This window comes from Vulpes vulpes, chromosome 2 (assembly GCF_048418805.1).
Source record: "Vulpes vulpes isolate BD-2025 chromosome 2, VulVul3, whole genome shotgun sequence".
Lineage (NCBI taxonomy): Eukaryota > Metazoa > Chordata > Mammalia > Carnivora > Canidae > Vulpes > Vulpes vulpes.
The window spans coordinates 50020503-50033648 of NC_132781.1; the positions used below are offsets into that span (position 1 = coordinate 50020503).

The 13146-nt window shown below is 59.0% G+C and overlaps 1 protein-coding gene across 7 annotated transcripts in view; it reads right to left on the reverse strand.

Moving 5' to 3' along the window:
- The window catches only part of VAV2 (vav guanine nucleotide exchange factor 2), a 161632-nt gene that overhangs the window by 17879 nt on the left and 130607 nt on the right, over positions 1 to 13146 (reverse strand). For 4 of the 7 annotated variants that reach the window (XM_025982123.2, XM_025982122.2, XM_072748228.1 and 1 more), the window contains 9 exons: positions 11310 to 11409; positions 10265 to 10360; positions 9341 to 9409; positions 7743 to 7829; positions 5818 to 5903; positions 4953 to 5085; positions 3126 to 3235; positions 2495 to 2596; positions 2044 to 2132 (listed from right to left, as the gene is read on the reverse strand). In XM_025982123.2, coding sequence (XP_025837908.1) covers positions 2044 to 2132; positions 2495 to 2596; positions 3126 to 3235; positions 4953 to 5085; positions 5818 to 5903; positions 7743 to 7829; positions 9341 to 9409; positions 10265 to 10360; positions 11310 to 11409 — 872 coding nt within the window. Of the gene's footprint in view, positions 1 to 2043; positions 2133 to 2494; positions 2597 to 3125; positions 3236 to 3995; positions 4011 to 4952; positions 5086 to 5817; positions 5904 to 7742; positions 7830 to 9340; positions 9410 to 10264; positions 10361 to 11309; positions 11410 to 13146 lie in introns of all 7 variants that reach the window. The other 3 variants (XM_025982120.2, XM_025982121.2, XM_025982124.2) reach the window with 1 other exon arrangement.

Consider the following 13146-nt stretch of genomic DNA (forward strand, 5'->3'; position numbering starts at 1 on the left):
ACAAGCATGGCTAATGTGACCTTAACGCCATCTGACACTCATGGTTGCAGGAGGCTTTGGGCAGACAAGTTCCAATAGCCCCTACAGAACAGAGACTACCAGCCCAGTGGAACTTGGGTGGGAGGAACAGCGATGCCTGGGGCCCACACGTGAGACACAGCGAGGCTTCCCAGGGGAGGGGCTCTCCGGGGTAGGCAAGCGCTGTCCTGGGACACACCTGCCCTGCTGCAGGCCACGGGCACAGCCCGAGCTGGAGCTGACAAAGGAGCACTGCCCAGAGCCCAAGCACAGCATGAAAGGCAGGAGTGTGGGACCAGCCCGGAACTCTCCAGAATAAAACCAAGTGCCTGGTGTGAGCCTATAATGACATGGGGCAGATGCCCATGATAACTCTGGCTTGCAACAGATACGAAACCACCCATCTGGTGAGACCCCAATTACAGGCACCATGAAAAGCACACAAACCTAAGAGACAGGGCAGCAGGGGGAGGGGTGTGTGTGTGTCGGGGGGAGGGAACGCAACCGTGGTTGTGTCTGGGGGGAATCACAAGTTGATGATCTGCTCCTTTACCTTTCTTTACATTTTGCAAATTCTCTATGGGAAATGAGTACTTAATACTCATAACACTAAAAACCCAGAAAGATTAATTCTAAAATAGAATACTTGAAAGGAAATGTATCAAAACACCACCTTTGGTTATTTTTTGATAAGTTCAGGGGAGATATTTATTTTCTTCTTTATTCCTTTTCTTTGCTTTGCTTTTCTCTTTTCTTTTTTTCCTCCCCAAGTTTTTGGTAAATAATCATATTTCTTTTAGAATGAGAAAAAAATAAAAGCCCAAAGATATGACGGGTCCCGTCGCCTGTGTGAGGGGACACGGCCACCAGAGGGCGGTATCGATGGGCGAAGCTGAAAAGGCACTTTTGGGCCCATGGGCTTCCAGCCCAGGGGAGGCTGGTGGGGCAGAGGGGGCTGCATCTGGCCTGTGGCCGGACAAGGGGGTCCTCCCAGGTCACAGCAAATGAAGAACAGACAAGATCTATTCTGGGTGGTGGTGTCTCAAAGTGACAAGCAGGCCTGATAGATTTTTCCATCTATATGGAGTGAGTTAACCCTGTCTCTGAGTGCGGCTTCCTCGAGTGTGGACACAGTGCAACAGACCATCTCAGGGAGGTGTGGGAGGATCTGGGGCGTCCACCTGAAGTGTGGGGAGCAGAGAAGGCACTCCTGGTCCCAGGCTCATGCTGCAGAATGAAGCGTGGCACCTGTTCCCACCCAATCCAGGGCTTAGCCCGCCCTGCCTGTGGCAGGTCCAGAATCTTCAGAACTGCCTCGGGCTTTCTGGCTGCCTGTCCAGCTGCTGCAGGCTGGGTGCTCACCCAGATGTATCTCCCAGAGGATCCTTGGCAACCCAGATGTCAGCCGGGCAGGCTCAGGTCCTCCCACTGAGCCTCAGCTTCCACCCTGACAAACGGGCATGAAGAGCATGGGAGCCCCATAGGTGCCGTGAGTGTGTGTGTGTATGCACGTATGCACACAAACCGCCTGCTAACATGGCTGTAGCTGTGGCTAAAAGAAGGTGCAGGAGAACCAGGGGTAAGGGACAGTCACAACTGGCATTTCTGTGATGGGAAACCTCCATGCAACTGTCAAGAACGTTCTGTGCTCACTTTGGGGTAGAGGTTCTGCAAGTTTAAAAGCAGAATGGGGTGGGGGGGGGATGCAGAGGCAGAGAGAAGTGCTGGAGCACACCAGTGAGCAGGAAGGGCTTTGGCAGGGAACGCGCCCACCAGCTGGGTCTCTTGGGGCTGTGTGACCCAGGGCAGGTGTCTCTCTTCTCTGAGCTCTGGTTTTCTCATCTGGCCCCTGTCCCAGTGGGGTCTTGGTGGTAGGAAGGGCGGATGTGTGAAGGTAGCCGGGCCAAGAGGAAGTACTGGGGCAGCTGTGAGCCATGGGACCCTTAGCTCAGAGCAGGTCATGGGGCCCCGAGGATTAGCCCTGGAGGTCTGTGTCCTGTGGGTAGGGCAGGGGTCGATACTCACTGATCTTACAGGGAGGCGTCACTTCCAAACACTCCTTGTGTGCTCCGACACCACACTTGGTGCACAGGTACCCCTGGTAGAAGGTGCCCCTGCATAGGGGGAGGGGAGGGGGACAGTGAGGAGGGCACCGTGCCAAGGGCAAGGCCCACCCTGCCATGTGTCCCATACACCCAGCCCTCAAAACCCTGGGCCTCTAGGACCCCCTGCCACCCCACTAGCAAGTCTGAGGCACCCACAGGAACGATCACCCTCACTCCCAGCTAGATTTGAACACCCGTGGACCCAGATGGTCTGACACTGAAGGGACACTCCCCAGTCCCTCTGGGCCCAGCACAGTGCCAGCCTGGGTGGGGGGCGGGGTCAGGGTCAGGGCGAGGGGGACATGGGGCAGATGTAGCATCAGGCTCCCCTGAGGGTAGGTGGGTAGGGGTAGGGGCAGGGGCCTCCTCACCTGAGGAACATCCTGCAGGCTTTGCAGTTGGTGGTTTTGTCAAATGTGTACATCTGGAAACTGTGGTGATTGGCGTTGGCTTTGTCTGGCTTGATGTTTGACCTGTCGGAAAGACGCCCAGACTCCATGAGCTGCCCTGAAGCAGGGCCTGTCTGGGGGCCAGCCAGGCTGCGGAGCAGGCCGGGCAGGTCAGGACGCTGGGACTCACAGCCTGTATCTGCCCTGAGGCCCTGAGTGGGGGCTTTACAGGTGGGCCCTGCCAGCAAGAGAGCTTGCTGGTAGGATGGTAAGGGGCAATGTCCTTTTTTTTTTTTTTTAAGATTTTATTTATTTATTCATGAGAGACACACAGAGGCAGAGAAAGAAGCAGGCTCCCTGAGGGGAGTCCGATGCAGGAATTGATCCCAGGACACGGGGATCATGCCGGGGCAGATGCTCAACCACTGACAAGGGTTTGTAGGCAGGTGTAGGATTTGTCACAACACAGCCAGTGTGCCCTTAGGGGTTTCACCGCATGCAAGCATGAGATTGAATATCTCAACAGACAGTGCACTTAGTCTCTGGGTTTTTGAAGTGGCCCCTGGCTGAGGGGCTCCTATGGCCCCCACGCTGCTGCCAGCCCCAAACTCACATGGCCATCTCAAACTGCTCCATCCACTTCCGCTTCATGTCTTCTGTCTTGCAGAAAAACTGGAAACCCTGCTTTCCTTGAAGATGAATTAAATAGAAACCGTAGGACCACTGTGGGAGGAGAAGGGGACAGGCTTACAGCTGGCCTGGCCTCAGGCACAAGGACCACGTGTGCAGGTGTAAAGGACTTGCTCATCTGCGCCTGTGTGCACATACGTATGTGTGTGCACCCCTCTAACATGTCCCAGGCACCTCTCCACCCGCGCCTAGCTGTGCCCTCAACTGAACTCTCTGCAGGCTCTGCCACGGCTGGTTCTAATGCTTGAGCTGGGTCCCCAGGGACCCAGAACTGGCCAGGGTCCCTCCAGGACATAGACTACCCACTTTCAGTTCCTGAACATGAGACTAAAAAACTCACTGCTCTGAAGTAAAACAACAGAAACCAACCCAAACCAAAGGCCAGAGAAGGCCATGGGCTGGGGGAGCCTACAGCAGAGCCAGCCCACAGTTGCCCCAAGCACCCACCAGGACTGGCCATCTCTAGGGGCTTTCTAGGGGGCCCAGGAAGAAGAGTGTGGAAAGTCTGAGCCCATTTGTGTTGGAAGAGATGTAGGGAGAAAGGAAGGAGGGAGGGAGAGAGGAGGAAATGAGGGAGGAAAGAGGAAGGGAAAGGGGGATGGAAAGGAGGGTAGAGCGGAAGGAGGGAAGGGAGGGAGGGAGGGGAGGAGAGATGGAGGAGGAGGAAAGAGGGAGGGAGAGGGAGGAGAGAAGGGTGGGGAGGGAGGCAGGAGGGAGGCCTCAGGCTCAGAAAGGAAAGGGCCAGCTGGGCCCTGAGGACAGGAAGGCAAGGGAGCAGGACTCAGGTGCTTACCATTTTCCCATGAGACTAGAAGGCATGAGGAGAGGGGAGCAAAAGGGGAGACAGATCATTAAGAGACTCAGCCTGGCCCTGCACCATGTGTCACAGCCCAGGACCTGCCACTGCCAGGGACAGGGCTCTGCCTCCCAGAGGAGAGGTGCCAGGGCTGGGACCCTGGGGCTGTGCCCTCAGCCCCAAGCCTCGGGAGTTGTTTCAGATATGGGGCGGGCTTGAGTGGCTCACCCCCAAGTAGCTCTTCCAGGTGGTACCGCATTCTACATTCCAAGCTCTGAAGTCCAGAGCCTGGGATTCACAGCATATGGGACTCCCGGCCCCCAAATCTAGCCAGGGATGCACAGAGTAGGTGCTCAAGCACTGGGCTGCAGAAGCCTCTGCTGAAGCAGGACTGAACCAGAGGAGGGGGTGGCAGCATCCATGATCCCCGCCCCCCACCAACCCGCGCTGAGGCCCCGGCCCCGCCCCCAGCATCTCTAGCCCTGCCCTCCAGCGGCCCTAGCCCGCCGGCAGCCCCGCCCCCCAGCAGTCATAGCCCTGCCCTCCAGCGGTCAGGGCTCCGCCCCCCAGCAGCCCTAGTGGGGGGGGGGGGGGACATCGCTGTCTAATCCCCCACAGGCAGGCCTCCCCCTGCAGGGGCAGTGAGGGCTGAAGTCAGGCCGCCATGGTCAGAGGTCTGGCTCTCTCCAGGCCCCTCTGCAGGCCCCTCATCAGGGGCTGTGATCCCAGTGGTGCCCACCCTTGGGGAAGACTCACAAAGGGCCCAGGAAGTGCTGGGCTTGGCATAGAGTGACAGGAGGTGATGGATGGGAAGCCCTGTTCACACTGCAGAGCCACCCTGTGGGGGCCGGTGCTGATGTCCATGCCGGCTCCCAGGGTTCCCAGGGCACCCCCACAGCTCCTCCCTCAGCCCCAGAAGGCCCTGCCATCACCACCAGTCAGCCCAGGGCCCACCTTCTTGACGTCCTTATTGTTCATGGGGTCATCGGTCATCTTGTGGAAGAGCAGCTCAATAACTTCCTTGAGCTCATAGCTGTAGCCTCTCCTCTTGCAGACAATGACCACCTTGTCGAACAGGAACAGGTACCTGGGCCAGCAGTGTGGCCAGGGGGCCTATCAGCACAGCCACGGCCCCGTGCTCTGAGGCCCCGAGACCACCAGTGAGTGTCTGGGGTGGGCAGCAGGCCGGCTGCTCCCTCTCCAAGCTGAGCCCACCCCTCTGCCTGGCTCAGGGGCTGACTCTGACCCTCCGCCCCAACAGGTCTCAGCTGCTCCATATAATTCCTCCAGGAAGCCCTCTTTGGCTATCCATCCTCCATGGCTCAAGACTCACATGGGCTCCTCAGGCCTCCATGCTCCAGCCCCCAATAGACCAGGAGCCCTGTAGGGGCAGGACCCCTATATCTACCGCGACCCTAGCCACAGGCCCAGGCCTTGCTCAGTGTAGGTGCACGTGGAGAACTCTGATAGGCAGGGGCCATGCTGGCTCATCTGGAGCCTTCCTCGTCACCTGCGTTCCCCTGCAGGCACACGGCCAACAGCTCAGGTGGCTGCCTTGTCTCTGCTGGCTCCAGGGAGCCCAGGAGCTCGCAGGCCAGGGCCTCTGGCTGGCCCCCAGCCACACCCAGTGCCCGCCACGGGCAGGACAGCCACAGGTCGATGTGGCATGGGTGGCCTCACCGATAGGAAGGCAGCAGGTGAAGCCAAAGAGCACAGGGCAGGCCGGCAGCTCTCTCCTGGGAAAATCTGCTCCCAGGCGGAAGAACAGGTGCCCGGTGACCAAGGGCCACACGCAGCCTGGGGCCGCCCATCCACTCACCTATCTTGCTTGGTGTGGTTGACTATGGACCGGACCTTCAGTTCCCCATCGATCTTCGGCCTCCCATATTCCTCCAGTTTTACTTGCTGGAAAGAAAGGGCAAGCCCATGAGCCCCCCTCTTCGAGCGGAGCTCCGCCTGCCCCACACCTACAGGGAATGGAAGGGTGGCAGGCCTGCTGGCCGCGGACGCAGATGGCAGAACGGGGGGAAGTGTGTCGTGGCTGCTGGCCGGGGGCGCAGGTCGGGGTAGGACAGGGCACAGGGGGGAGTGGGCCCTGCCCCAGCCTCGCCGAGCACTCCCTTTAGTGCTGCGGCAACAAGGAGCCATTGATGGCGCGGGTGACAGCGACAGGCTGCTGTTGTGTGGAGCCCAGAGCAGAGCCCTGGTAGGAAGGGCCAGACGCTCAACCCTGGGAAACCAAGCCGGAGAACAAACGGCGCCTATCAGCCGGAGGGCGGGAGGGCAGGCAGGGCAAGGGAGCCTGCCAGCGGGGCGTCCTCCACGGGAGGAAGCTTGCAGGCAAACCCCTCTAGGGTCTGTTGAGATTTCATTTTTCGTTTGGCCTGTCCCTCTGCTCTGCCCTGATTCAGAGAGGGTGCATCTTGACACGTCCCCTGTGTGGCTGGCAAAGGAAGGGCCTACCCCGACAGGGGAAGGGAGGAGGAAACGTTCCAGCACATTCATGGAGCCGGGCCCATAGAGCCACAATTGGATGGTTCTCAGTGGCTTCTGAGTTTTCTGAATTTTTTTGCAAGAGCTGCTGGGCCCAGGCCGAGAGCACAGCCCGGGAGTCACACCACACACATGGGACGAGCACTCTGCTCAGCTACATGCTTCTGGTAGGCTGAGCACAGGCCCAGCCCACAGGATCCTGCCCACAGGATCACTCCACCCCTGCCTGCCACCACGGTCTTCTTTTTGTTATTTAAGGAATATGATTATTCATACATAAAAACTTAAAAAAAAAAACTTGCATCCTATAGCCCTTATTAGAAAGCACTAAGGATCTATCACAGGGGAAAACCCACCAGCCCCAGAACCCCTGCCAGGCATGAACGCCAGGGCCAGTGGGCTGGAGCACCTCTGCACTCAGGCATTTCTATCTCTTCCTGAAAAGAAAAATGGGGTTGCGTCGTAATGCTGTTTGGCAATTTTTTTTCTTTACTTGACGACGCATCAGGAATATTCTCCTGCCACACGTTCATATAGGTATCCGCCTTGGACTCTTCTGACTCTGGTGGGTGAGGAATGGACACCTGGGCACCTGGTGTCAACCTGAGCACCATGGCTTCTGCGTCAATTTGCCCCTAAGAGACTTGCTCAGACTCTTCCCAGTTCAAGGGCCAGACAGTGAGAGTATCTATGGATAAACCAGTGGTTTTCAGCCAGGGTAACTCTGCATGCAGGGGGCATCTGGCAATGTTGGGGACCCCCGAGTGCAGGGTGCACTGACAAGGATGCTCATTACCCTATAACACACAGAACGGACCCCACCACAGGGAATGGCCCAGCTCCAAAGGTCAACAGTGTCGACCCAAAGTCCCAAGGCTGAGCCTCTGAGGAACCAGGCCGGGGAGAGGGTCCTGTGAGGTGTCAGCCCTGCCAAGGGCCAAACCCTCTCCACTGCCCCTCCTGGGGACAGCAAGCCGAGGGTGGGCAAGGAGTCTTGGGGCGCACCAGGAAGCTACAGCCTTGGGTCCTCAGTCCAGGCCGGGGGGTGGGAAGTGGGAGGGGGGTCAATACCATTCCCAGACCCTGCCCCTCGGGGAGCAGGCCACCTCTGTGCACGTCTACACCTGCTTCCCAGACCCAGACGGAGCAGGTTCACCCGCCTGCTTATGGAATATCAAGATGGTGAAAGTAATTTCTACGATGTGTATATACGGTCATAACCTCCACCCTATAGGAATCAGCCACACTTACCAAGTTTTCTATAGAACTCTGAAATTCGCTGATTTTCTTCAGGGTCTCCTTGTCTCGTTTAACTTCGTTTATGTACATTGCTAAGTCCTGAAAACAATGGAGGCGGGGAGGGCTCAGCAGGATGGTCCCCACCCCCATCCACATTCAGAGCACCTGCCACCAGCCAGCACAGTGGGCAGGCCTCCAAAACCCCACCTGACACATAAGTAAACGGAGGCAAAGAAAGTAAAACCAACCCCAAACAGCATGTGGTGGTGGGCAAGAACCCAAGCTCCTAGAAGAGCTTCTTGCTGCCCACTTGGTCACCCCTTCTAGACTGGACTAGAAGAAAACCGCCAGCCAGACTTGACCACTGGACTAGAAGAAAACCACCAGCCAGACTTGACCAGCCTGCTTCTTGGCTTCGGGGAGGAGGGCATCCAGCAGGCAGGCGGCCCCCCATTCCTGAGGGGCCACGCAGGGCGGGGTGAGCCTGCCGTCCAGCCCTGCGGTCCATGTGCCACTGCCCTCCCACCGGTCACCAGGAGGCGGTGCCTGTGGCGATCTAGACAGCCAGCACTGGGTACTGGAGACCCCAAGCCGGGTTCTGGAGACCCCACTGTGAGGGCACTGACCCGCCCAGCAGGAGAGATGGAAGGAGCTTATCCAAGAGGGTGCAGAGGTCAGCACTCCCCCTGGAGGTGCTGGGGACACTGTCTCCCCCCACCCAGCTGCAGTGCTGAGGGGACCCACCCTGTGCTGGGCACTGAGCTGGGCTGGGGACATGGGTGACCATGATCAGGGAGCAACGGGCACCCAAGGGGTGGCAGCATTATCCAAGCACAGCTGTCTCCGAGGGTCAGAACTGTGGGGGCAGGGGGCAACTCTCCTAGGAAAGGTCACCTGGCAAAGACCAAGCATGTGTGGGACACAGCCAGGTGACCAGGAGGACGTCCAGCCTGAGCCAGCACAGACAGGGAAGGATGGAGCACATATGGGAGCCCAGAGGTGGCCAAGCCTGCCTGGAAGTTAGGGCATTAGGGGCAAACACAGCTGCGAAGCCAGGCACAGGCGTTGGTGGGAGGCCTGTGTGCTGGGACAAGGAGCCTGAGCCTGACTCGGGGGGCAATGGGGAGCCACAGAAGGCTTTAGAGCAACAGGAGGGCATGAGCTGAGCTCTCCTTCCAGGTCCTACCTGCAGGGTGGGCTTCCAATGGACATGGGGAGGAGGGGAGAGGAGGACATGTGGCTGGGTGGGGAGGGCATTTTAGGAGCCAAAGCCGTAGGCCTGGGCAGTGGGCAGTACAGGGCCATACGGCCCAGACTGAGTCCAGTGCTTGGAAACTGGTGAGAGCCCTGGGGGATGGTCCAGAGAGCAGGACAGAGGGAGGCCCAGGGAAACAGGCAAGGTCAGGGATCTGGACCCTTGGGTGCTGGAAGCGCCCTCAGCCCATCCTCTCCGTACTGGGGTGGCTCCCACCGCCCCCTCCCCCGCCCCTGCTCAGCCTGTTGTATTCCCAGGAAAACTGCATCTGTGGTCATAGAACGAGGCTTGTCAGCGGGCCCAAATCCAGTCAAAGTACACACACTTGGCCCCTCCCCTGCCTTGATTTACCCACCTGCATGGCTTCCAGTGCTTCTTTAAGCTGCTGCCTCTCGGGCCGGTCAGTGGAATGGCTCAGGAGTTCCTGCACGTGTGAGAGAGGAGTCACAGGGTCACCGTTTGGAAGTGCTGGCCTGCGACCTCACTCCCACTGGGCACAGGACGTGGGCACAGAGTCCTCACCCTCCGGCCCAGGCTCTGGCTCGACTGCCCAACCCGGACACATAGCCAGCCAGACAGCCAGCCCTCATCCAGGTGACACACAGCTTCGAGACGGGGGCTCCCCAAGTCTTGCGGGTGATGGGGAGGACTTCAACATGCAGCCCAAACCAAGGCACCATGCTAACAGGTGACTGACTGGCTGACTCACGCAGGAGCCTCATGCTGTGCGGGAGCCACATCTCTTTCCGACGTCTGTCCGCCCAGAAGGATATTTCCATTTCTACCGGGCTACCAGGCAGCTCAGAGACAGGCTCAGTGATCGACTACAGGCCATCTCTTACTCCTGGTCTAAGGACAAGTTTCTTTCCTTTTTAAATTTTTTATTTACTTATTTGACAGCAAACATAAACAGGAGGAGAGGCAGAGGGAGAGGGAGAGGCAGGCTCCCCGCTGACCAGGGAGCCCAACAGGAGGCTCAATCCAGGATCCGGGGACCATGACCTCAGTGGAAGGCAGGTGCTTCACTGACGGAACCCCCTGGGCGCCCTGAAGACATGTCTCCATCTCTCAATTTTTTGGCTCTTACAGATTTCCATCCCCATTTCTCCTTGTACGTTTACTGTGACAAACGTTCCTAAAGTACGCCACGCAGGCTGCAAATGCAGAGCTGCTTGCTTGTGTCTCATGGGGGACATCCAGGTCCCACTCCCGCCCCTGGAGGTAGCCAAGCCCCACTCCCATTCCCCAGTAGCACCACAGAGCACGCACACAACCTCACCTTCAGAAGGAGGTGGTATTTGAGCACCCTCTGCATGGGGACCACGAGCAGGTCTTGAAGCTTGAACTTTCCGTCCTGGACCTTCAGTGTGCATTCCTGGGCAACAGGGGAGCGGCCAGGGGATGGAGAACCTCACCGGGAGTACTGGACCCCAATACTCTCATCCCCCAGCCAGGGCAGGGGGGTGGGGCAGACCACAGCCCCTGAACTGGGGCCCAGGGGTTAGGTCCTTCCCTGGCCTGGTTCCCCACAGACCCTTCCTAAACCAGGTGTGTGCAGAGGCGTGGGCTTCACTGCAGGTGGCAGGGGTAGCCTCAGGGGTCTGCAGTGGGCACTCAAGGGCTCTAGGATTCTGAGCCACCCCTAGCTTGGCACTGACCGGGCCTGCCTGGGGACCCTTGGGACACCAGCTCACACCATGACAGGGCCACCGTCAGGAACCAGGGGTTCCCCCACCGACTTCCTGGACACACGGGGGCATCGTGCGTCTCCAAGGGACACGCCCCCCAGCAAGGCCAGAGCAAAGAGACCCTACCCCATGATTCACTCTGGAAAGGGTTTGACTGGCCAAAAGCAGCCTCGGGGAGCAGCTCAGTTGTCCCCGAAAAGGGGGCTGAAGAATGGGTCCCACACGGGCAACTGGACAAATGCCAGAGACCTGGCCCTGACCCTGGGGTGGGGACGGTGACGGGAGGGAGGCTCCTTGGCTTCCAGCAAACCTCTGTCCCCTGGGGTCCCCCTGGAGTCTTCATAGGCCAGGGTCAGGGGTCAGACCCAGCCCCTTGCTAAGCTGGATGTGTCCCAAGGGGTCTGCATCTGCTGCACCTGGGGGACTCAGGCCTGGGATGGTGACCTCCACCTGTTCCCCACCCCCCCAACCCTCTACTCCAAAAGGAGAAAAATCACACAGAAAGACATCTACAGAAACCGTCCCGTTAGTACCCTCCCATCCACCTTCCCACAAAGTGGGCAAGCAGGGGACCCATGCACGACAGCCCTGAGGACACAGGGACAGTGGGGGGACCAGCCGGGAACCCCCCATTACCTCGACTTTCTGTCGGAAGTCCTCCCGGCTGGCGAGGAGCTGGTTGAGTGTGTTCTGGGCATGCTCCATGTGGCTGCAGTACTCCCCATAGATCAGGAGCCTGGACGGGGAGCACGCGTGCACACGGCTTCATGAGACATGGGACCTCCGGGGGTCTCCCTCAGTTCCCCACGAAGGCACAGCAGGTGCACAACAAATGGGTCTGTCCCCCTGACAGCTCTTCACTCGTTAACGGGCTCCATGGGTCTGCTCTTACCATGTGGCGGCCTTCTCCCCTGGGACAGGGGCTCCCCTACTCTTCCCGAACCCACAGAGCTCCCCCGTCTGTGGCTCTGCTTCAGGTCAGGACCGGCTTTGGAATGGGGTTCTCAGCGCCACCCCCATCCTGCCCATGGAAAGGCCAACACCGGCCAGGAGAGAAACCCCCGCTGCCCCAGGGCTGGGGGACCCAAGGAAGGCTCAGACTCCCTCCTGCAGGAGCTGAGCACAGAGGTCCATCCTGGCTCTGCGCTTGCCTGGGGTGGTGGCCCCCCTGCCAACGTTTCAGGGGTGGGGTCCCCGGGGGTCAGCTCTCGTTGCTTCCACATGACACGGACGCTCTCTGCCTGGGTCCCAAGCCACCCTTCTCTCGGGACAGGGTGACATCAGCCCCGATGCTCTGCTCCACACCCAGGAGGTGCTGGGGGTGCTGGGGGGGAGCCTCTCTCCTGCCGCTCACACCCTTTAACAGGACACGACCGACCCCCACAGCCGACTTCACAGACTGGGGGCCCCTGGCACCAAGAGTTCAGGGCTCTCCAGCCTTGGGTCACTATCCTGATGCTTTATCTTTGAAAATCTAGTCGCCCGGCTACCGAGTCAGCCCCGGGAGGCTGACACAGGGGACGATGCAGGCTGCAACAAGCATGATGGCCACACTCGCCACCTACAGGAAGCACTCCTGCCTAGTGCCTCACACACAGCATCATGACCCTTCCTTCTCCCACTTATAAAGGGAGGAGCAATCAGTCCCAGTCTTCAGGTTTCTGGCAGGCAAGGTGTATGGATAGTGGGTTCGAACTCAGCTTTCCTCACAGCACACTCCCTGCCCCAAACCCAACGCTGCAGTTGCACCTGTCTCTGGCCAGCCAACTTCTACTCATCCTTCAAAACCCTGCCCCGTTGTTTCTAACTCTGCGTCCTTTCCCCTTCCAACTGTGTCCCCTGGTTCAGTGAGGCAAGACAGCAAAGCAAGGAGACAGGTGGGAAGCCTCCAGGCACAGGCCTGTCCAACACAAGAGGCAGCAGTGGGCCACCACCCCTCCCACCAGCCCTGAGCTCCAGGGATGGGGCTCATTTGTCCTCACATCCCTGCATCCAGCCTGGAGGCCTGGCCTGCTCAGAGGCTTTCCCTACAGCTGAGTGGCCATGACCACACACCGCTGTTCCCAGCAGGCAGGGAAGAGAACAAAGCTCGATGGACATACAGAGGCAGGGCCACAGGAGGCACTCATGCCTGAGCTCAGCCTGTCTCACAAACACCACCTTCTAGAACGGCAACCCTGAGGCTCTGAGGGGTGATGACTTCTAAGGTCGCCCAGCATGGGAGCAGCAAGGTCAGGCACAAAGTGCATCTAGGCGGTCCCCAGACCCACCTTCCAGACCTCCATGCTGGAGACCCAGGCCACCCCAGGGCTGAGTCCTTGTGCACGCTTGCTGACCCTGTGGGTGGCCTGAGAAGGGAGGGCAGCCGCAGAGGGGCCCAGCTGACCAACCAGAGACAGCCCGTTGGGGTGACCAGTGACCCCCAAATGCATGCATGCTGACCCTCAGAATGTGACTGCATTTGGAGGCAGGG